At 51.1% G+C, this 24,272-nt stretch overlaps 1 protein-coding gene across 3 annotated transcripts in view; it reads right to left on the bottom strand.

Moving 5' to 3' along the window:
- Positions 1-4,821: 4,821 nt before the first annotated feature.
- Positions 4,822-24,272, bottom strand: part of LOC147105366 (methyltransferase-like protein 27) — a 47,361-nt gene continuing 27,910 nt past the window's right edge. For 2 of the 3 annotated variants that reach the window (XM_086011660.1, XM_086011659.1), the window contains exons 4-6: positions 21,342-21,480; positions 10,983-11,075; positions 4,822-5,149 (exon numbers count right to left, since the gene is read on the bottom strand). In XM_086011660.1, coding sequence (XP_085867786.1) covers positions 4,947-5,149; positions 10,983-11,075; positions 21,342-21,480 — 435 coding nt within the window. In that variant the 3' untranslated portion in view covers positions 4,822-4,946. The remainder of the gene's footprint in view (positions 5,150-10,982; positions 11,076-21,341; positions 21,481-24,272) is intronic. The other variant, XM_086011661.1, reaches the window with a different exon arrangement.

Raw genomic sequence — 24,272 nt, 5'->3', positions numbered from 1 at the left:
ATGCGCGCCGTACTGGGAGATGTTTGCTATGTCCCCAGCAGCGTATTGGAAGGAGCCGGTGGCATAGAAGTTCAATGCCACTGTCACCTTCACTTCCACCGACAGAGACGTCCTGCACCTGAGCTTTGGCCGCAGATCTCGGCGAAGCAGGTGGCAGATCTCTGCAATCACCCCCTTTCGGAATCGGAGCCTTTTAACACATCGCGCGGCACTCATGTTTAGGTAGGAGCGCTGCTGGCGGTATAGCCTGACTGGGTAAGGCCTACGTGGCCGACGCCTGTAGCCCCCTCTGCCTCTAGCCAGGGCTGCCCCTCTCACAATGCGTCTGCGAGCCCTACGGACATGGAGCTGCAGCTCCGCGTTGGCACCCCATGCAACCCCCATCAAATCCTGGCAAACACTCTAATTTCCAAATGGCCACTTGCAGCGCTGTTGCCTGAGTCCAAAAATACCTGGCTCTTGCTGCTTGAAACCAGTTAGCTATCCTCCTTGTTGTGTCTCCAGAAATGCGTTGCACAAGACTGTTTTCTGAAAAAAGGATGGCCTTTATACTGGAGAGGACGTTCCCTTTAATTAGCGCCCCCCGGGGCCCGCGCTGGTTGTGTTGCGTTCCTTTTTCCAAACGCTCCGGCCGCCCGCCGCACAATGGGGCGGTCCGACTGAAGTTTGCAATCGGGGCGGCCAAAGGGCGTTGCACGAGGATGTGACGTCATTTTCTGCGCGCGCATCCGGGCGGGCGCTAAACTTTGCGCCGGCGCTAACGGGCAACTTAATTTGGGGCGGGGCGCAAACTGCGCTGCGCCCGGGCGCTACACGCATAGCGCCCGGAAATCACTTCTCTTAAGGCGCTAACTGCTGGCGCAAGCAACTGAAAATCTAGCCCTTGGGACCTATCGGGTACCCCTCTCCAGGATCCTGATCGGACACCAACTAGCTTGGTGCCGGTAGAACCCCGTGCTCAAGGTTGCGACCCTCCCAGTACCACGCATGAAAGTACTGGTCTGCCACAGACCAGCTCTGCACCTCCCTCTGAACAGAGGCAGTCTGACTTTGAACCTATTGGGGCTCGTACTCGAAGCCATGATCTCCCCGACCCTTCACAGGGCAATCCAGGCCACACGGACTCTGGCCAATGGCCAACCGCATGTAAGCGGACCAGCGACCCTCTACGACGGGAACCCAAACGGGTGCGACTCTTCCTTGTTCGGCGGCTGCGGACCAAAAGGTAGACCACAGCCTCCTAAACCTGCAGGAGGGAAGAATGTGATAAAAATAATAACTTCCGGGAAGTTATGTCATCACTTCCTGTGAACTGTGAACTATGAACTATGAACTGTGTACATACCTCACTTCCTGTCATGTGTCACTTCCTGTTGGACTGGTATAAATACTGGTCTGTTCAGTATTGTAAGAGGCTTCTACCAGAGGCATGGTAAAGACCTCTCTTGTATATAGTGTGTTTATAAGTTACTTAAAGCTTACTTTAAAGTTACTTGATGGTAAGCCTCCTTTTTCTTACATCACTACATATCCGAATTCACCACCGACGTCCGGCATGTGGCCGGCAAGTACAATGTCGTAGCGGATTGCCTCTCCCGTGCCGCCGTCCAGGACACCGCATAACTTCTGAGGGAGCAACGCCGCTTCGAGCTAAGGTGCAGGCGATCACGGCGTTCCCAGGATCGGTCATGGCCCTGTGGGTAGCGGAGCGGGCCCAGGGGCCGTGTAGCCTGATCCTGCTCCTATTTCGTGTGTCTAATTCTGTTAGATTCAGGAGATGGTTCTGTGATAGTAGATTGGCGGTTAGGATCAGATCAGCCATGATCTTATTGAATGGCGGAGCAGGCTCGAGGGGCCGATTGGCCTACTCCTGCTCCTATTTCTTATGTTCTTATGTTCTTATGTTAATTAGGCATTGGTTATGCGAGAATGGCAGCTGACCAGGCTGCCGACCCGGAGACTCAAGCTTTTCGTTATGACCCCGCCAGACTTCAGCCGAGAGATGTACCGTTCCATTCGGCAGGTACCACTCTCCTCTGCGACGTCTCCTTGGGTGATCCACGTCCGATTGTTCCGTCGACCTGGCGCCGAGACGTTTTCGACGCCATTCACGGGCTGTCGCATCCCGGGGTGCATGCGTCGCAAAAGCTGCTGGTCTCCAAATTCGTATAGAGAGGGATACACAAAGACGTCCGCGACTGGGCGAACACTTGTGTGGTTTGTCAGCGGGCCAAAGTGCAACGGCACGTCAGGGCCCCTCTGGCCACCTTCGCGGTGCCAGAGTGGCGGTTCGACCACATTCACGTCGACCTAGTGGGTCCACTTCCACCATCCCGTGGTTTTACACACCTTCTGACGATGGTGGACCGCACCACGAGGTGGCCAGAGGCGGTTCCCCTGACGTCTACCACCTCTGCGGATGTCGCTCGAGCCTTCATTTCATCATGGGTAGCCCATTTCGGTGTTCCGGCGGATATTTCGTCCGACCGCGGGGCGCAATTCTCGTCGGAACTATGGCATGCGGTGGCCTCCGCATTAGGCACTAAACTCCATTGCACTACGGCCTACCACCCGCAGGCAAACGGGTTGTGCGAGCGGTTCCACCGTTCATTGAAGGCGTCGCTCAGGACCAGCCTTCTGGATGTGGGATGGGTCGATAAACTGCCGTGGGTTATGCTGGGACTGCGCACAGCGCCGAAGGAGGATTTACAGTCTTCTGCCGCGGAAATGGTTTACGGCCAACCACTTTGGGCTCCGGGCGAATTCCTGCCGTCACCTACACGGCCGTGGTCTGCAGCCGGTCAGCGGGAGGCCCACCGGGACGCGGCTCAGTGCTTCAGGCCTGTTCCGACCTCGCAGCACGGTTTGCCTTCCTCCAACGTCCCCGTGGAGCTGTCAAAGGCCAAATTCGTCTTTGTACGCCAAGACGCCCATCGCACCCCGCTCACACCTCCATATGCGGGTCCGTTCCAGGTCCGGGGACAAGAGTTTCGTGATCGACTTCAGGGGCAAGCCGGAGCACATCTCCGTCGATCGCCTCAAGCCTGCGCACCAGGACCTCGAACAGCCAGTCGAACCTGCTCAGCCCCCGCGCCGGGGCTGGCTGCCGGCTACCGCCACACCTACCCGCACCGTGCTACCTGCCAGTTCGCCACCTGCTCAGCGTTTTCCTCTCTGGGAATTTAGGAGTCGGTCAAACAGGCTTGTCCGACCTCCTCTGCGATTGACGTTCCTCGTTAAAGACAATTCTGGGGGGGCGTATGTGGCAGCCATCAAGAGACTCTTGCAGTAACATTTATAATTGTCTTTAATCATAGTTGTTACCTTTAAGTTTGTGCGCTGTTTAAACGGCGCAGGATCGATAAAATCACGATCTGACGCGATGACGTCATCACGCGGGTCACGTGACGTTCCCAACGGCGGGAAACGTCATGACGTCATGACGTCAGGGGGGTAGGGCGTTTCAGTTCTGTCCTCGTGGATCCAGCTTGTTGATAGACCTGTTTGGAGTTTCTCCTGCGTTCTTTTGTTTATAACTGTTTCAGTACATTAAACCACGTTTGTTTAACTGTCAGTTTCAACTGCAGTATTTTCGTAGTAGTGTGAAGACACCGACAAGGGCACCAAATCGCTTCATTGTGAGTTGCAGCAGTAATGTGTGCCCTGTGGGTCTGCATCGTCAGCAGTGAAAGCATTGTAAGGTTGTGTGAGGGTTTAGCATAGGCCAGCAGGAAGAGGGAGGGGAAAGAGATTGGGAGGGAGGAGGTGACCAGATGCTGGGGAGGAAATGATCAGGAGGGAGCTGGGAGTGATCGGGAGACAGATTGAATGATTAATGTGGGGCCGACCAGGTGAGAAGGATGGGGGCTGGAAACGATCTTGTGTGCTGCAGAGGACCGGGGAGGAACACTCCTGGTCCTCCAGGTTCCACATTAAGGTTATTTTTTTTTAAATTTCCTATTTGGTGCCAGCCTGCAGTGGCCCCACAGACGGCTGGTTAGGCCGCATGTCGAACATGTTTACCTGAACAGAGTGTTGCGACACTGGCTGCTTACACGGCAGCACAACTTTACACAGAGGCATTAAACTGGCGTGAGGCCCCTTATTTCCACCAACAGAGCCGAAGGAGCATCTTAAAGGAGGGGAGAGAGGTCGAGAGGCCTAGAGGTTTAGGGAGGGAATTCCAGAGTTTAGGTCCGAGGCAGCTGAAGGCACAGCCGCCAATTGTGGAGTGATTAAAATAGAGGATGCGCAAGAGGCCAAAACTGGAGGAGTGCAGAGATCTGGGAGGGTTGAAGAGCTGAAGGTTACAGAGATAGGGATGGGCGAGACCATGGAGGGATTTGAAAACAAGGAGAATTTAAAATTGAGCCTTTGCTAGATCGGGAGCCAATGTAGGTCAGCGAGCTCAGGGGTGATGGGTGAACAGGACTTGGTGTGAGTTAGGGTACGGGCAGCAGAGTTTTGGATCAAGTTTATGGAGGGTGGAAGATGGGAGGCCGGTCAGGAGAGTGTTGTAATATTAAAGTTTGGAGGTTACAAAGACATGGATGAGGGTTTCCGCAGCAGATGATCTCAGGCAGGGGCAGAGTCGGGAGATGTTACGTGTGGAATAGGCGGTGTTGGTGATGGTGCTGATATGTGGTCAGAAGCTCACCTTGGGGTCAGATATGACACCAAGCTTTAGGATGGTCTGGTTCAGCCTCAGACAGTTGCAAGGCCGAGGGGTGGAGTCAGAAGCTGTTACAATTTCTGTCCCAAGATATGTGAGGACAGCCCTTTAAATTTACCCACAATGCAATGTCAGCAGCACACCAAGGACAAATTCTCTTTGGTTTATTTGCACCAGGTGAGTTCTGACTAATTTATTGTCAGATTACATTCATTCAATTGACAATTTGTAAATACAAAACTCCCAGAATATCCAGAGACTGGTGACAGCATCATTACTTCTTCCTGTAGACAGATACAACCCCATCAACGTACTCGTCTGCTATCTGTGTCGGCAGAAGCTCCTTCTGCCACTTCTCCACATGTTGCTCCACAACCTTCTCCCACAGCCCTTTGCTCACCAGCTCTTGGATTAAAGCAAGCAGTTTACTTCTGTAAACATTCACCTCAGCTGTCAGTGTGAAACAGATAGAGCCTCCTGCAAGAGAGACGAGTAACCGTTAGAAAGCCTCATGTAATACAAGCACTGGTAAGACAAGTGTTGTGTCGGTACCTTTCTACCTAGACACAATTTAGGACTCAGAACTCAGAGATTCAAACATGAAGTGCTTTATTGGAAGGAAAGGAAGTTCTGGCAAGTTCCGAACAAAGAGAGCTAAACTTAACCGAGAGAATACCCAACCATTTATCTCCTGTGACAGCGCCACCACAGGTGGGAGGAGAACACACAATAGAACACACAATACATAACATTTCCTCCCCTCTTAAATGGAAGGTCCACATTATTCCTCAATAGGTAAGTTACTTTCAATACACTCAACTAACCTAGGGTAGAGGTAGACTGCCTCAAACCCTGACTTTACCCTGGGGTTTATTCTGCCCCAGTCTTGTGGGTAAGTCACTAAGCCTACAGATCCAAGCGTCTTGGAGGCCGCCGCTCTCTGACAGGATACCGGCGGTCATCGCTGGCTTCCACAGCAGTAGGCATTGACACAGGCCTGGATGGAGAAGGTGCCTGTGTCAGTTGAAAGTCAGGAGTTTGCACAGGTGGAACAGTCTCTTTGACATCCTGTGTTGGAGAAGAGCACTGTGGCAAAGGATGCTGGTTTGCGGTATCATTCGGAAACAGTTCAGGCCAACCAGCCGTTGGAGCCTCTGTGGCTGTCTCTGCTCCTAGCAACAGTTGATCTGTGTGTCTTCTCCAGACGACGTCCTCAGCAGTCTCAACCGTGTAAGACACAGGGCCCGTCTGCGCGATCACCGTAGCAGGAACCCATTTCGGTCCAGTGTTGTAGTTTCGAGCTAGGACGTGCTCTCCTGGATGAAACCGTCTCTCCTTGGCTCTTTTCTCTCTCTTTTCAACTTGAGCTTGTTGTTGACGATGGACAACCTGCTCTGCCCTTGGAGGTTTGAGTAAGTCAAAACTTGTCCGCAACTGCCTCTTCATCATGAGCGAAGCGGGGGAAGTTTTGGTTGTGGCATGCGGCTCGTTCCTGTAGGACAACAGGAAGCTGTTCAGACGTTGGTGGATTGAGCCCTGACCTTGCGATGCCTTCAAGGCATGCTTCAAAGTTTGCACGAACCTTTCTGCCTGGCTGTTAGTAGAGGGATGATAGGGCGCAGACCTGATGTGTTGGACACCATTCACATGCAGGAAGGTTGCAAACTCCTGTGATACAAATTGTGGACCATTGTCACTTACGAGTTGTTCCGGTGAGCCATAACGGCTGAACATCTCACCAAGTTTCCCAATTGTTTTCTCTGCCATGGTAGACCTCATCACAGCGACATCCGGCCACTTGCTACAAGTGTCCACAACCACCATAAACATCTTCCCTTCGAAAGAACCGGCGAAGTCCACATGTACTCGCTGCCACACTTCTGCAGGCCAATCCCAGGGGTGTAGGGTTGCCAGCTGTGGAACATTCCGGACCCTTTGACATGGGGAACATGTTTTGGCTTTCTCCTCAATATTCCCATCGAGACCTGGCCACCAGAAGTAGCTTCTTGCCATTTCCTTCATCCGAACCATCCCACTGTGGCCTGTATGAAATTGTTGCAGTATAGGTTCCCTCAGAGGTGGCGGAATGATGACATGGCGTCCCCAAAGAAGACAACCTGCCTGGACGGAGAGCTCATTTCTTTTTGAAACGTAAGGTTTCAAACTAGGAGAATCTCCTATCGCTCTCCCTCGAATGACATCGTCCATTACCTCAGACAGGATTGGATCGTTGCGGGTGTACCTTCGCACCTGAACTGCAGTGACAGGTGCTCCCTCCACTTGTCTAAAGTAGAAGATGTCTATCTGACGAGGCTCTGGGGGAGTAACAGGCAAGGGTAGCCTCGAGAGACCGTCTGCGTTGCCGTGCAAGTCTGATTTGCGACATTTGATGTCGTATGTGTGTCCTGACAACAGTAAAGCCCACCTTTGCATCCTGCTTGCAGCGAGAGACGGAATTCCGGTGTGGGGCCCGAAGATTGAAGTCAATGGACGGTGGTCTGTCAGGAGTGTGAACCTTCTCCCAAACAGGTACTGATGACATTTTCGAATTCCAAAAACGATTCCCAAGGCCTCGCGCTCGATCTGCGCATAGTTACTCTCGGCCTTGTTCAAGGTGCGTGATGCAAAGGCGATAGGTTTCTCTTCACCCGAAGGCATGATGTGGGATATGACTGCTCCCACACCATATGGTGATGCATCACATGCTAGCTGCACGGGTAGCTTTGGGTCGAAGTGTGTCAGGACCTCCGAATTCAGCAATGCTTTCTTTGCTTGGGCGAAAGCTTCGTTGCACAGTTCAGTCCATTTCCATGTTTTGCCTTGACATAGCAACTGATGTAATGGCTTCAGCAATGTTGCTAAGTCTGGAATAAACTTCCCATAGTAGTTAAGTAGCCCCAGAAATGAACGTAACTGGCTCACATTCTGGGGTGCTGGGGCCTCCACGATCGCCTTGACCTTTGGCGGCGCCTTATGCAGGCCAGTAGCGTCAATCACATGCCCCAGGTACTCAACTGAAGACTGAAAGAATTCACATTTGTCTTTATGAACTCTGAGTCCGTACTCTTTCAGTCGTTGTAGTGTCGCATCCAAGTTCAGAAGATGATCCTCCTCATTTGTCCCAGTGACAAGGATGTCGTCCAGGTAGCACTGGACTCCTGGCAGTCCACTCAAAATCTGATCCATTGCCCTCTGGAATAGAGCAGGGGCCGACGTAATTCCAAATGGAAGGCGGCAGTACCAGTATAGCCCCTTGTGTGTCACAATTGTCAGCAGCTCCTTTGATTTGTCATCGACATGCATTTGTAGATAAGCCTGGCATAAGTCTATTTTGCTGAACTTTTGCCCTCCGGCCAGGCCCGTAAAAAGACCCTCAATGAGGGGAAGAGGGTACTGTTCCACAGACAGCACCGGGTTAATAGTCACTTTAAAATCTCCTCAGATTCGAACAGATCCATCCTTTTTCAGGACAGGAACAATGGGTGTGGCCCATTTGCTCATGCTCACAGGCTCCAGGACTCCATTCTCGACTAAGGCCTCCAAGTTAGCCTCAACTTTCGGCCTAATTGCATAGGGTACAGGTCGGGCTTTGTGAAATTTCGGCTTGCTGTCAGGTTTAATGTCCAGTCTCACGCTGATCTTTTTCATGCTCCCAAGTTCCCCATTGAAGAGTTCTGCATGTTTGTTTAACACTGCAGTCAGACCTGACTCCCCTTTTGACATCATGCGGACTGCAGGCCAGTCCAGCGTGATTTTCTCTAGCCACGCACGTCCCAGTAGCAATGGGTAATTTCCCTTTACCACATATAGTGGCAGTTTTCAAGTCTGTCCGTTCAATTTAACTGTCACCTCAATGACGCCTCTCATGGCCACAGGTTCGCCGGTATACGTCTTTAGCACAATGTTTGTTGGCTGAAGGGTAAGATGCTTTAGCATTTTGTTGTAGACAGTATCTGAAACAAGGGACACAGCCGCGCCTGTGTCCACCTCCATCCGCACTGATTGTCCCTCCACCAGTGGTGACACCCAGTAGCCATTTGAACCACCTGCAACCGTCAGTATATGCACCTCTTCCTCCTCAGAGGTGTCGTTCCCCTCTGTTTTGCTTGTTCCATCATACTGCACTGAATGAACACTCTTTTTCCTCTCTTGTCCAAATACAGACATTTTGCTTCCATGCTTCCCAGCTCTGTCTGTTCTTTTTTTACCTCTACAGGCACGTTCAATGTGACCCTTTTTGCCACAATTTCGGCATTCCAGCTCCGTACACCAGCAGTCATTAGCGTGATGGCCCGTTTTCCCACAACGGTAACATGTGCCGTTCCACGCACCTTTAGGCTCAGACGACACCTTGTGAACTCTCCCTGTTGAACTCAACTGGTGAGCCTCCTTTTCCGCCATCTCCATGGAGACACTAACTTCAATGGCCTTTTCAAGAGTAAGGTTGTCCTCAGTAAGAAGGCGCTTCAGTGTGGCTGCATTTTGCAGACCACACACAAGTCTGTCTCTAATGGTGTCATTCAGCACCTCATTGAACTGGCAGTGTTCCGACAACCTTTTTAAAGCAGCAATAAACATTGTCACTGATTCCCCCTCCTCTTGATTCCGTTTGTGAAATCTAAATCTCTCAGCAACAACCAGAGGTTTTGGTGAAAAATGTGCTCCAAGAATTTCCACTAGTTGCTTATATGTTTTAGTTCCTGGCTTATCTGGCTGCACGAGGCTGCGAAGTAAATTGAAAGTCTTCGGCCCGATTACACTCAAAAAGGTAGGCACGACCTTTTCATTTGCCACCGCATTCGCCAATACAAAATAGTCAAAACGTTCCGTATATGTGCTCCATTGCTCCACATTTTCATCAAAATCACCGATGTTTCCTAATATAGTAGCCATCTCACATTTCAAATTAAATTTTCTGTTTACTCACTGCACCCGTAACGTACGCAGATTCATCCGCTCCTCGTTGCCACTTGTTGTGTCGGTACCTTTCTACCTAGACACAATTTAGGACTCAGAACTCAGAGATTCAAACATGAAGTGCTTTATTGGAAGGAAAGGAAGTTCTGGCAAGTTCCGAACAAAGAGAGCTAAACTTAACCGAGAGAATACCCAACCATTTATCTCCTGTGATAGCGCCACCACAGGTGGGAGGAGAACACACAATAGAACACACAATACATAACAACAAGCATTCCCCAAGAACAGAGTTATACTGCACTCTGCTTGCAGTATAGCAGTCTCAGGCCATTCTAACCTGCAGTATAGCTCAGTGCGGTCTGACCCTACTCTAACAGCGGGTACCTGCAGTATAGCTCAGTGTGGTCTGACCCTGCTCTCACAGCGGGTACCTGCAGTATAGCTCAGTGTGGTCTGACCCTCCTCTAACAGTGGGTACCTGCAGTGTAGCTCAGTGCGGTCTGACCCTGCTCTAACAGTGGGTACCTGCAGTATAGCTCAGTGCGGTCTGACCCTGCTCTAACAGTGGGTACCTGCAGTATAGCTCAGTGCGGTCTGACCCTGCTCTAACAGCAGGTACCTGCAGTATAGCTCAGTGCGGTCTGACCCTGCTCTAACAGTGGGTACCTGCAGTATAGCTCAGTGCGGTCTGACCCTGCTCTAACAGCGGGTACCTGCAGTATAGCTCAGTGCAGTCTGACCCTGCTCTAACAGCGGGTACCTGCAGTATAGCTCAGTGCAGTCTGACCCTGCTCTAACAGTGGGTATCTGCAGTATAGCTCAGTGCAGTCTGACCCTGCTCTAACAGTGGGTACCTGAAGTATAGCTCAGTGCAGTCTGACCCTGCTCTAACAGCAGGTACCTGCAGTATAGCTCAGTGCAGTCTGACCCTGCTCTAACAGCGGGTACCTGCAGTATAGCTCAGTGTGGTCTGACCCTGCTCTAACAGTGGGTACCTGCAGTATAGCTCAGTGTGGTCTGACCCTGCTCTAACAGCGGGTACCTGCAGTATAGCTCAGTGCGGTCTAACCCTGCTCTAACAGTGGGTACCTGCAGTATAGCTCAGTGCGGTCTGACCCTGCTCTAACAGTGGGTACCTGCAGTATAACTGATTGAACATTTGCCTGCAATTATTCTACAAACATTACGATTTTGAAGAAGGTGAACAATATGCTTTGAACACGCCCATCCTTCACCTCCGAGATATTTTTGTTTCCGGCTCATGAGTGTAAAAGATTCTTTCTGTGGAGAATTAGACCTGCCCCTGGTGCTGTTGCCTTGTTTGATGCCAGGTCCTGTGGATGCCACAATGACAATCCGAGCTGTCTTACGGGGATGGGGCCTTTCTGCTCACCTGATTTGGTGACTCTCAGTATCTCTGGAAAGATGTCCCATGGCAGATAATGTTGAACCAGTCCACAAACAATAGTCACTAAATCATAGGTACCTACAGCAATTCAATCAACAAGAAAGAGGCTTGTTAGACTCCGCACAGGAGAACTGTTACCTGACCTCACAATAAAATGAGAGAAAACCTTCTTTAGTAAGTTGAGTTCCCGTTAAACCCAATCAGTCAGATCAAAGATCCCACTCCTCTGCCAGTGGAAAAACTCCGAAATATTCAGGCCCGAGCAATTCAGGAATCAACCACATTGCTGTGGGCCTGGAGTCACATACAAGCCAGACCAGGCAAGGACAGCAGATACCCTTCCCTGAAGGACATGAGTGAACCAGGTGGGTCTTATGACAATCTGGCTTCATGGTCACTATTTACTGGCTTTTTATTCCAGAATTATTTAATTAACTGAATTTAAATTCCACAGCTGCCATGGTAGGATTTGGACTCATGTTTCACAGATCATTAGTTCAGGCCTCAGGATTACTAGTTCAGTAACATAACCACTATGCTACTGCTCCCTGACAAATTCACCCGATTACTGCCCCATCAATCGACTCTGTCAACAGCAAAGTGATGGAAGGTGTCATCGACAGTGCTATCAAGTGGCACTTAGTCACCAATAACCTGCTCACTGATGCCCAGTTTGGGTTCTGCCAAGACCACTCTGCTCCCAACCTCATTACAGCCTTTTCCAAATATAGACAAAAGAGCAGAATTCCAGAGGTGAGGTGAGAGTGACTGCCCTTGACATCAAGGCAGCATTTGACCAAGTGTGGCATTATGGAGGCCTAGTGAAATTGAAGTCAATGGGAATCAGGGGAAGCTCTCCACTGGCTGGAGTCATACCTAGCATGAAAGAAGATGGTTATGGTTGTTGGAGGCCAATCATCTCATCCTCAGGACATTTCTGCAGAAGTTCCTCTGGGCGGTGTCCTAGGCCCAACCATCTTCAGCTACTTATTCAATGGCCTATCCCACATCATAAGCTCAGAAGTGGGGATGTTCACTGATGATTGCACCGTGTTTAGTTCCATTCGCAATTCCTCAGATAATGAAGCAGACCGTACCCGCATGACCTGGACAACATTCAGGTTAGGGCTGATACATTGCAAAAACAATCGCGCCACAGCCGTGCCATTCAATGACTATCTCCAACAAGTGAGAGTCTAACCGCCGGCTCTTGACATTCAATGAGATTACCATCACCAAATCCCCCACCATCAACAATCTAGGGGTCACCATTGATCATAAACCTAACGGGACCAACCACAAATACTGTGGCAACAAGAGCAGGTCAGAGGCTGGGTATTCTGCACCGAGTGTCTCACCTCCTGACTCCACAAAGCCTTTCCACCATCTATAAAGCACAAGTCAGGAGTGTGATGGAATACTCTCCACTTGCCTGGATGAGTGCAGCTCCAACAACACTCAAGAAGCTCGACACAATCCAGGACAAAGTAGGCCACTTGATTGGCACCCCACCCACTACCTTACACATTCACTCCCTCCACCACTGCGTCTGCAGTGTGTACCATCTACAAGATGCACTGCAGCAACTCACCAAGGCCTCTTCGACCACACCTCCCAAACCCGCAACCTCTACCACCTAGAAGGACAAGGGCAGCAGGCGCATGGGAACACCACCACCTCCAAGTTCCCCTCCAAGTCAAACAGCATCGTGACGTGGTAATATATTGCCATTCCTTCATGGTCACTGGATTAAAATCCTGGAAATCCCTATGTAACAGCACTGTGGGAGTACCTTCACCTCATGGACTGCAGCGGTTCAAGAAGGCGGCTCACTGACACCTTCTCAAGGGCAATTAGGGATGGGCAATAAATGCTGGCCTTGCCAGTGATGCCCACATCCCAGGAATGAATTTAAAAAATCCGATTATTAAAGTGGTTAATGTTTCACCTTTAGCTAAGACAACTTAAATGTAAACTGTAACATTGGGCTACTTACACTAACTGGTCTGTAATTTACCCTCCAGTTTCTTGGTACAAGCTGTATATCTGAGACAGACAGAAAAACTATAGTCTTACCTTGATCTTCTCTCTGGCATCTTTCAAGAGCCCAGGGTGCATGGCACCAGGGTCCAGTGACTTATCCACCTTGAGTTCTGATTATTTATTCAGAACCAATTCCTTTTCCCAGTGCTCTCTAACAATTCTTCTACATCCTCCCCGGTAATGCCATGAAATGTTGAAAACAGTGACCAACACTCTTCCGCCAGCTGGTGGTGGCTCCCGTGGCAGGTGCCATTTAGCAAGGGGTGGTAGCGCTGCTGGTAAACGTGATCGCCGGAGGGATTTAAATGAACACCACCTTGACATCAGTGAGTGTGCAACGCTCACTTGATGCCCGATCTGCAGCATTTGTTTTCACCATTCAACTTACCGGCATTTCTAAACAATGAGAAGGAGAGCTGGCATCCAACAGCAGGAAGGAAGTGGCAGCAGTGATATTTAAAGGGATCATCAGCAATCTGTTGCACCTGACATGGTTCTGCAGTTTGAGTGGCTTTGTGCTACTTTCTGCAACTCCAACAGCTCTCTTTACTTATTTCAAGGTTCTTTGGTAACAGGGAGTTGTTGCAAGTGCAGATTTCATTCATGATTTTTTAAAGGCTTCTGCTCACAACATTTGCTCACAGTCATGGGGACTGTACCAGCAGTCGACCTTGGTCTCCAGGATCTATGGCAGAGGGAGCGGAGGAAGACGGGAACATGCACACAGATGGAGGAGGAGGAGGGCCATGAGGGCTCTCACAAGGAGGTCTTACCCACCTAGGATCTTCCAACAGCATTTCTCCTACCTCCAATTAAACGAGGAGCAGTGTCTTAGGAGGCTACGCTTCACCAAGGAGGTGGTCACAGAACTCTGGCACCTCCTGCAACCAGATCTGTAGCCACAGAACATGGCGCTCATGGCTCTCCCAATGGCAGTCAAGGTCACCGTGGCCCTCAATTTCTTCGCCAGCAGTTCCTTCCAGTCTGCAGTAGGAGACATAGCTAACATCTCACAGTCCTCCATCCATCGCTGCATCCAGGAGGTCACTGAGGCATTCTACACCAGGAGAAGTGACTACGTTGTCTTCTCTCTCGGCAGAGAGAAGCAGGACGAGCGCGCATGTGGCTTTGCCAGGATAGCAGGCTTCCCCATAGCACAGGGTGCCATTGACTGTACACACGTGGCTTTGTGGGCACCACAAAACAATCCTGAGATCATCCGTAACCGCAAAGGCTACCACTCACTTAATGTGCAGTTGATGTGTGACCACGCACAGCGAAACTTCAATGTCAATGCCCGCTATTCTGGCTGCAGCCATAATGCCTTCATCCTGCTCCAGTCCGGTGTGCCTGCAATCTTCCAGCCACCACAGCAAACTCTAGGGTGGCTGCTCGGAGACAGGGGCTATCCGCTCTGCAGTTGGCTCCTGACTCCCCTCCAATACTCGTGCCCAGTGCTCATGTAATGAGAGCCATGCCTCCACCAGGAACATCATCGAGCAGACCATCGGGCTACTGAAGCAATGGTTCCACTGCCTTGACCACTCGGAAGGAGCCCTCCAGTACTCGGCAGAGCGGGTGTCCCATTTCGTGCTGGTCTGCTGCATGATCCACAACTTGGCCATCATGAGGGTGCCGCCCTTGCCAGCAGGGATTGTGGGACCACCTCAGGAGGAGGACAAGCGAGTGGAGGAGGAGGAGGACGAAGAGCAAGGAGAAAGAGGAAGAGGAGGGAGGGAGGAGGCTGGCAGCCAATCATCCATCCAGATGAGCTGCCTTTGAATGGCTCATCAGACTCCAATTCTGATGAATGAAACCCCAGGTCCCTGTTGCTCACCACATCCCCATCGCATCATCCCCATCTCATGGAATATCACAACGTTCTTCTGGCCACAAAGCTGAAATGAAAGACACCACCAAAGATAGTCCAAATAAAATTAATAAATTTATCAATAATCACATCACATGTATTTACAATAATACTATTAACTAATCACCCTCCTGCGATCCGTTAGTGTCTGTCTTTCGTGTGGGTTTTCCTAACCTAGTGCTCCTACGAAGTGCTCCCCCAGTGGCTGTAGCATGGCTGGTGAAAAGCCGCTGAGTTTCCGTGCGGGAGACTTCCGATGGCCTTGTTGGACGACCTCGAGCAGCTCTGGACCTAGAAGGTCCGGATGTACACTGCACCACCTCGGCATGGGCAGCAGCAGTCTGGGCTGGCTGGCTAACAGGCAGCGGCAAGGGAAGTGGCTGAGAGGCAGTGGTGGGAGTAGGAATGCTGCCATCCTGAGAGAGGACAGCAGGGTCCTGCACCACTCACCCACTGCCATTCCCCCAGTGCGGCACCTCAGCATTCCCGGCAATCTGTGTGAGCGCAAATTGCTGACCTGCTGCGACACCGTGCAAGCCCCGGTCAGCGGTGGTAAGCCCAGCCACGATGGCAGCAGTCAGAGCTAGGAAGGCTTCAAACTGAGACTGCATTGCTCCTCGAGCCGGCTTAATTGTTGAATGTCCGCCTGGCCCTCGCCTGTTTGCTCCCGCTTGCAGAGATTATTTGCCACCTTAGCCTGCAAGAGAAAGGGAAGTGTTGAGTGAGTTTAGTGCAATGCGTTTCGGTGATGTGCCTGCTATAGTTGAATAGCTGTCAGTGTGTGCAAGGTGTGAGATGTGGGTGTGAGTGTTGCAGCAGTGGTAAGTTTGTGAGGGTGGAGTGAAGCTATGATTGTGAGGTGTGGGTGGCGATTGTTGCTTTGTGTGTGCTGGGGGTGTGGTGTATTGAGCAGAATGTGAAGCTTGGTACAGATGGTGGTACGTGGCATTTGCTGAAGCCTTCACTCACCCTGACCACCCGTGTCAGCTCATTAAACTTCTTCCTGCACTGAGTGTGGGTCCTGGGGACAAGAGTGCTGGCTGTGACGTGGTCTGCGACCTCAGGCCACATGGTCCGGGATGTGTGGGGCGAGGGCCTCCTGCTAGTTTGCGGGTATGGGACTGCCCGCCTCCTCTCCACCGTGAACACCAATGCCTGTAGAGCTTCAGCCAAGAACCTCCGGGTCCAGGTTCTGCCATGACGATGTGGCGGAGACCACATCGGGACAATAACACAATGTATAGCCAATGCTGTTATATGTACCTAAACACAGTTCACTATGTATAGCAATGTTGTGATATGTACATGCTGGGTTGGGTTATCGGTGCAGGGTCCCTTTAAGAGCATCGGTAACGTGATGACGTCATGACGTCGGTTGCGTGATGACGTCATAGCCCCTGCACGGGGCTGAGCCATTCAGACCTCGTGCAGAGTGATTAAAGAAAGACACGTTTTGCCTTTGCTTAAACAAAAGTCTCTGCCTATTGATTTCTATCGATCCCAACATTGGTGACCCCGCTGCTCTTTTGGACGATTCCAAAGACCTCATCTGAAATGGCGATGAACGGCGTTTCCATCAAATTACCCGAGTTTTGGGAACAACAGGCTGCCGCTTGGTTCGCCCAGGCCGAGGCTCAATTTGCACTCCGGGACATCACCGCGGACGACACGGGGTACTACTACGTCGTCTCTGCTCTTGGCAGCTCCACCGCGGCCAGAGTCATGAACCTGCTCGAAAACCCCCCGGAGCTCAACAAATACGGTACGCTGAAAGCGCACCTCTTACAAACTTTCGGACTCACCGAAGCCGAACGTGCACGCCGGCTTCTCTCTCTACCCAGGCTTGGTGACTCCAAGCCCTCGGAGCTGATGGACCACATGCTGGCCCTCCTGGGCACACACACGCCGTGCTTCCTCTTCAAGGAACTGTTCCTTCAACAGCTACCAGGTCAGGTACGGTCGGCTTTAGCCAACTCTTCCACTACTGATTTCCACGACCTGGCCAAGGAGGCCGACAAATTTTTCTCCGCCGGGCAACAGTACTGCGCAGCCACGCGGAGCCCTGCCCCCACTGATACAGCCCAACAGCGGCAACCCTCAAGCCTCTGCTTCTGCCATGCGCAGTTCGGCCCCAAAGCCAGGAAGTGCCGGCCCCCGTGCAGTTTTCCCATGTCGAAACAAACTAAAGACCACTCGTCGGCAGCTATGGCTGTCGGCCGTTCAGGCAGTTTTTTGTTTATTACAGACAATGACTCCAGACGTCGTTCCCTTTGTGACACGGGCGCCCAGGTGAGTGTCCTGCCCGCGTCAACCATAGACATTCAAGGGGGAAACCACGGCCCTGTCCTCGAAGCCGCCAACGGCAGTTCCATCCGCACCTTCGGGAAACGGAACGTGGCGCTTTGCTTTAGCGGGCAGCGGTTCACCTGGGACTTTGTCACAGCAAAAGTGTCCACCCCCCTTCTCGGCGCTGACTTCCTCTGCGCCAATGGCCTTTTGGTGGACGTCAAGAACTGACGTCTCATCAACACGGAAACCTTCAGCTCGCTCCCCTGTTCCCTTAGCGGGTCCAGCACGACGTAGTTGTCCAGCGCACTCTCGGTCTCCGATGAGTTTTCCCGCCTCCTCGCCCAGTTCCTGGACCTCATGAAGCCCACGTTCTCATCCGCCGCCACCAAACACTGGGTAGAACACCACATCTCGACCACCGGTCCGCCCGTCTACGCCCGTGCTCGGCGCCTCGACCCGGGGAAGCTCGCCATTGCCAAAGCCGAGTTCAACACCATGGAGTGCCTTGGTATCATCCACCGGTCGAACAGTCCGTGGGCTTCGCCCCTCCACATCGCACCGAAACCAGGCAGTGGGTGGAGCCCGTGCGGAGATTACCGGCGCCTCAACGATGCGACGACCCCCGACCGCTATCCGATTCCACACATCCAGGACTTTTCCCTCCGCCTGGCCGGGAAAGTGGTATTCTCGAAAGTGGACCTCGTCCAGGGTTACCACCAGGTCCCTGTCTGGCCGCAGGACGTCCCGAAAACCGCGGTAATCACCCCGTTCGGGCTATTCGAATTTCTCCGCATGCCATTCGGCCTCAAAAACGCCGCACAGGCTTTTCAATGCCTAATGGACACCGTGTTAGGGAACCTGACATTCCTGTTCGTATACCTGGACGACATCCTCATCGCCAGCGCCTCCAGGACGGAACATGTGTCCCACCTCCGGACTCTTTTCGAACGACTCAGCCAACACGGCCTAATCATCAACCCAGCCAAGTGCCAGTTCGGGCTGTCCTCGATCGACTTTCTCGGGCACCGCATCACGAAGGACAGGGCGGTGCCACTCCCATCGAAAGTGGAGGCCGTGATGGACTTCCTACGACCTCTCACCGTGAAGGCCCTACAGGAGTTTTTGGGCATGGTGAACTTGTACCATTGTTTTGTCCCCCGAGCAGCCCAGCTTATGCGGCCCCTTTACGAGGCCCTCAAAGGCAAGCCCGACACACTCGCCGTCGACTGGTCCGATGAGATGGCCAATTCTTTCATGGACAAGAAAAGGGCCCTGGCTAACGCGACCATGCTGGCGCATCCGTTACCTGATGCGCCGATCGCTCTCACCACCGACGCCTCGGACTATGCGGTTGGCGCCGTCCACGAACAGTGGGTCAACGGCACCTGGCAGCCGCTCGCCTTCTTCAGCCGGCAGCTCTGCCCCAACGAACGGAAGTACAGCACCTTTGATCGCGAGCTTCTCGGCCTCTACCTCGCCGTCCGACACTTCCGTTTCCTGCTGGAGGCCCGCCCGTTCATGGCGTTCGTGGACCACAAGCTGTTGACCTTCGCCATGGCCAAAGCTTCCGAGCCGTGATCGGCCCGTCAGCAACGCCAGCTGGCCTTCATCTCGGAGTTTACAATGGACATCCAGCATGTGGCTGGGAAAGACAACCCCGTCGCCGACTGTCTCTCCCGAGCCGTCGCCAGCGCCGTGCACCTCGGCATCGACTACACCCGCATGGCGGCCGACCAGGCCTCCGACCCAAACATCCAGGCCTACAGGACGGCGGTCATGGGCCTTCAACTAGCAGACGTCGCGTTCGACGCTGCCGGCACCACACTCCTGTGTGACGTCTCCGTTGGGCAGCCACGTCCCGTCATGCCCGAAGGATGGAGACGGCAAGTTTTCGACGCCGTCCATAATCTTTCCCACCCGGGTAGGAAGCCGTCACAGAAGCTGGTGGCGGCTAAGTTTGTCTGGCACGGGCTCAGGAAAGATGTTCGCGACTGGGCCAGCACCTGCGTGGTATGCCAACACTCGAAAGTACATTGCCATACTAAGGCCCCGTTGGCGCCTTTCGCGGTGCCCAAGAGGCGGTTCGACCACGTTAACGTGGACCTGGTGGGGCCCCTGCCGCCCTCCCGCGGGTCACCCACCTCCTCACGATGGTCGACAGAATCACCCGATGGCCAGAAGTTGACCCGCTGTCTTCAACGACGTCCGCCGATGTGGCTCGGGCATTCATCAGCACTTGGGTTGCCCGGTTCGGCGCCCCATCTGACATTTCCTCCAACCGGGGGCCCCAGTTCACGTCAGAGCTCTGGAACGCTGTTGCCCGAGGCCTCGGGTTGAGACTCCACCGCACCACTGCATACCACCCTCAGGCTAACGGGCTGTGCGAACGGTTTCATCGCTCCATGAAGGCCGCGCTCCGGGCCAGCCTCTGGGACGACAGCTGGATCGACAGACTCCCGTGGGTCATGCTGGGACTCAGGACCGCTCCCAAGGAGGACCTCCAGTCCTCGTCTGCCGAGCTCGTCTACGGACAGCCGCTGCGGGTTCCCGGGGATTTCGTCCCCCAACGCAACGGAACCTTGGTCCGCAGCCCGTCAGCGGTCCGACCTTCTGGACAACGCCAAAGTTTTCACAGCACAGCCTCCCGCAGTCCCACGTTCCGCTCGACCTTGATGAGGTGGAGTATGTTTTCGTCCGCCACGACGCCCACCGGGGACCTCTGCAGCCACCCTACGAGGGACCATTCCGCGTCCTGGAAACCGGGGACAAGACCTTCCTAGTGGATGTCGGCGGTAAGCCGGACTGCATTTCTGTGGACTATCTTAAGCCGGCCCACCTGGATCTGGACCGACCCGTTGAGTTGGCACAGCCCCCGAGGCAGGGCCGACCTCCGGTTTCCGCACCCTCAGTCCACCACGGAGCGCCCGAGGTCCCTCCGACGAACCCCCCGGTCCCCGCCCCGGAACTGAGGAGCCGTTCCAGCCGTGTGATCCGGCCCCCCCAACGACTGACATTGCCAGTGCTAGTGAATTCTGGGGGGACATATGTGGCGGAGACCACATAGGGACAATAACACAATGTATAGCCAATGCTGTTGTATGTACCTAATCACAATTCACTATGTATAGCAATGTTGTGATATGTACATGCTGGGTTGGGTTATCGGTGCAGGGTCCCTTTAAGAGCGTCGGTAGCGTGATGACATCATGACGTCAGTTGTGTGATGACGTCATAGCCCCTGCACGGGGCTGAGCCCTTCAGACCTCGTGGAGAGTGATTAAAGAAAGGCACGTTTTGCCTTTGCTTAAACAAAAGCCTCTGCCTGTTGTTTTCTGTGGAGTTTAGAAGATTGAGAGGGGACCTCATAGAAGTGTATAAAATTCTGACAGGTCTAGACAGACTGGATGCAGAAGGAATGTTTCCCTTGGCGGGTGAGAACAGAACAAGAGGACATAATTTAAGGATAAGGGCTAAACCATTTAGGACAGAGATGAGGGGGAATTTCTTCACTCAGAGAGTGGTGAACCTGTGGAACTCATTGCCACAGAGGGCAGTGTACGCCAGCTCATTAAATATATTTAAGAGGGAATTAGATATATTTCTACGGGCAAAAGGGGTTAAGGGTTACGGAGAGAAGGCGGGGACGGGATACTGAATTAAAGGATCAGCCATGATCTCATCGAATGGCGGAGCAGGCACGAAGGGCCGAATGGCCTACTCCTGCTCCTATCTTCTATGTATCTATGTATCCCAACAACGATTTCTGAATATCTCTTGCTTGTCCTTAAGCTTGTTTAGTTTGCTGCTGGGGCAGCTGAAGAGCCAAGCACCCCGACAATGAGGTGCTGCAGCATTACTGCACCTCCCCTTTAAATAGTGGAACAGCCTGTGGCAAGCATGACTGAATTAGACAAGGCCTGATATTGGTCCACATGTTGGGTGTTAAGCCAATGAGCAGCAGTTTTAGCGCCGGAATCATGACTACAATCATGTAAATCTCATTCCCAGATCTAAAGCTAGCAATGCTTTCTCGCCTTGTTAGAAGAAGACATAAAACTCAGAAAGATCATCCGACAGAATGAAGGGGACTGTTCCCTGGGGTCTATGGGTGTTACTTGGATGAGGTAGAATCAGCTGGTTACCTGCTTTTATAGGCAGTGGTTTATCTGCAGTTACCGGCGAATGTGTCAGACGCTGATACAGGCCTTTGGATTCAGCTAGCTTCAGCATTCCTTCACTGCTGTCTATTCCATGGAAGTTCTTAAATCCCACTTTCTGCAACTAAAGAAACCAGATTATTACATTATGTGTTATCCAACAAGCCTCTGATTGTCTATTACACTTCTCTCCAAGGTATTTTATCAAGCTCCACATGAAGGGCTAATCTACAAAGACATCCCAATAAACGAAATAAACCCAAGTCAACATCAGGTCACAGAAAAACTCCACACATTAGAAGCAACAATCAAAGACAACCAAAACCCTCTAGACTCCCCAATCACATGGAAAGAAATGGCCACAAAAACAAAATCTCTCCACCTAAAGAAAGCCTGTGGCCCAGACAACATCAAAAATGAAATGCTCAAGTTCAGCAATATGGAGATGCAGGGTGCGGTACTCAAATTATTCAACATCATATTACGTTCAGGCTGTTTTCCCGATATCTGGTGCCAAGGACTAATCTCCCCCATATATAAAAGCGGAAACAAATCAGACCCAAATAACTACCGCGGCATCTGTGTCAACAGTTGTCTAGGGAAGTTATTCTGCAGTATTCTAAATAGTAGATTACTTGATTTTCTTAACAAACATAATATCCTCAGAAAAAACCAAATAGGCTTTCTTCCAAAACACCGCACCGCCGACCATATCTATACCCTTCACACCCTCATTGAAAAACATATACACCAAACAAAAAATGGGAAAATATTCGCCTGTTTCATCGACTTCAAGAAAGCCTTTGACTCTATATGGCACGAAGGGCTCTATTATAAACTTCTTCAATGTGGAATAGGGGGCAAAGTCTATGACCTTATTAAATCAATGTATCTGAAAAACAAATGCGGGGTCAAAATTGGAGACAAACGCACCGATTTCTTCACCCAGAGAAGAGGCGTCCGGCAGGGCTGCAATTTGAGCCCGACCCTGTTCAACATATACATAAATGAATTAGCAGACATGCTGGAGCAAAGCGAGTCACCAGGTCTCCGTCTCCTGGATGGAGAAGTGAAGTCCCTGTTCTATGCGGACGACCTGGTTCTGCTGTCTCCCACAGAACAGGGATTATAGCAACAACTAGACCTACTCGACAAATACTGCCAAAATTGGGCTCTAACAGTAAATCTAAAGAAAACCAACATCATGATTTTTCAAAAAAGGCCCAGATGTCAGGAAAACAAATACCAGTTTACCCTCAGTGATATCACTATAGGACACACTATGAGCTACACCTACCTTGGTCTAACTATTACAGCATCAGGGAGCTTCAGCATAGCAGTGAATGCACTAAAAGAAAAAGCCCGAAGAGCCCTATATGCAATAAAAAGAAAATTCTACAACATCCAAATCCCAATCAAAATCTGGCTCAAAATATTTGACAGCATAATCCTGCCCATTGCACTGTACGGTAGTGAAGTATGGGGCCCGCTAAATCACCAAAGCTACACTAAATGGGAAAAACATACAATAGAAGCCCTACATGCAGAATTCTGCCGAAGCATCCTTCGCACCCAAAGAAAAACGCCAACAAATGCATGCAGAGCCGAACTAGGCAGATACCCACTGATAATAAACATCCAAAAACGAGCACTAAACTTCCTAAATCACCTCAAATCTAGCTCCCCAGACACCCTTCATTTCAAAGCCTTTCAGACCCAAGAGCTAAACCCAGAAAAGAGTCCCCTGAGTCAGCTGCTACGGAAACTAAGTACTCAGCCGGACCCTGACCAGCCCCAGACCAACACAGCCGTCCAAACACCAATCCGAGTGAACCAAATCATTAAAAAATGCAAAGAAACCTACCTGGAACATTGGAACAAAATAACCGAAAGCCAAAGCAGATTAGAATGTTACCGGGCCCTAAAAAGAGAATATAAACTGGCAGACTACCTCACGACCATCAGAGACACAAAACAGAGACAGACCCTCACCAGGTACAGACTAAGCGACCACCAACTGGAAATTGAAAAAGGCAGATACAAGAAATCCTGGCAGCCTAGAGAGAATAGAATATGCGATCAATGTCTGGCTGGCGAGGTTGAAACAGAAATGCATTTCCTCCTAAAATGCGAAAAATTCAACACATCAAGAAACATATTATTCAACAAGCTAAGCCAAACAACCCCAGATTTCAAGGAATTGGATGATCTGTCAAAATTGAGATTAGTCCTAGGAGAAGGAGACAGACCATACCTTGGGGCCAAATATGTAACAACATGTCACAACCTGAGGACTGTTTAAAATTAAGACTGTTTAAAATTAATATTGAACGTACCAAATGAAGTACAAAGACTGTTTAAAATTAATATTGTTTAAAAGTAATATTGTATGTACCCAACAAATGTCAAATCGATTGACACCTACAGAATGTTGGAAAACTGTACCTTTTTGCTATGTAAGCTTTGGCAATATGGTTCTCTGTAAACTTTCATGCCAATAAAGCATTTTAATTGGAATTGGAATTGGAATTGTGCCACGCAATTTGAAGTCCCACCATTTACACTGCTGATTTGGTCAGGAGGGTATCATTTTGGACACTTGAATCAATTGTAACTAACTGAAAACATATTTGTGACAAAAATGAAGTATTTTTCTCTCATGTATCAGGTGGTGGGCTCTTCTCTCTCTACCGCGGTTCATGGGTCCAAAAACCAGACCCACTAACAGAAAAAGACCTCGCTTCATTTCATACCCCGATAGCTCCAGGACTTCAGGGGAGATTTCCCTGCGTCAGTCTAGATTTTTCTGTTCAAGTATCTGGAGTGGGATTTGAACCCACATCCTTCTGACTCAAAGGCGACACTTCTCCCCACTGAGACACCGCTGACACTACGGTGCACAGAGCAATGAATCGG

This window comes from Somniosus microcephalus, chromosome 18, assembly GCF_052327205.1.
Source record: "Somniosus microcephalus isolate GS21.2 chromosome 18, FLI_Smic_1.0, whole genome shotgun sequence".
NCBI lineage: Eukaryota > Metazoa > Chordata > Chondrichthyes > Squaliformes > Somniosidae > Somniosus > Somniosus microcephalus.
The sequence above is the reverse complement of the archived record's forward strand: the minus strand, read 5'-3'. Positions and strand labels throughout refer to the sequence as shown.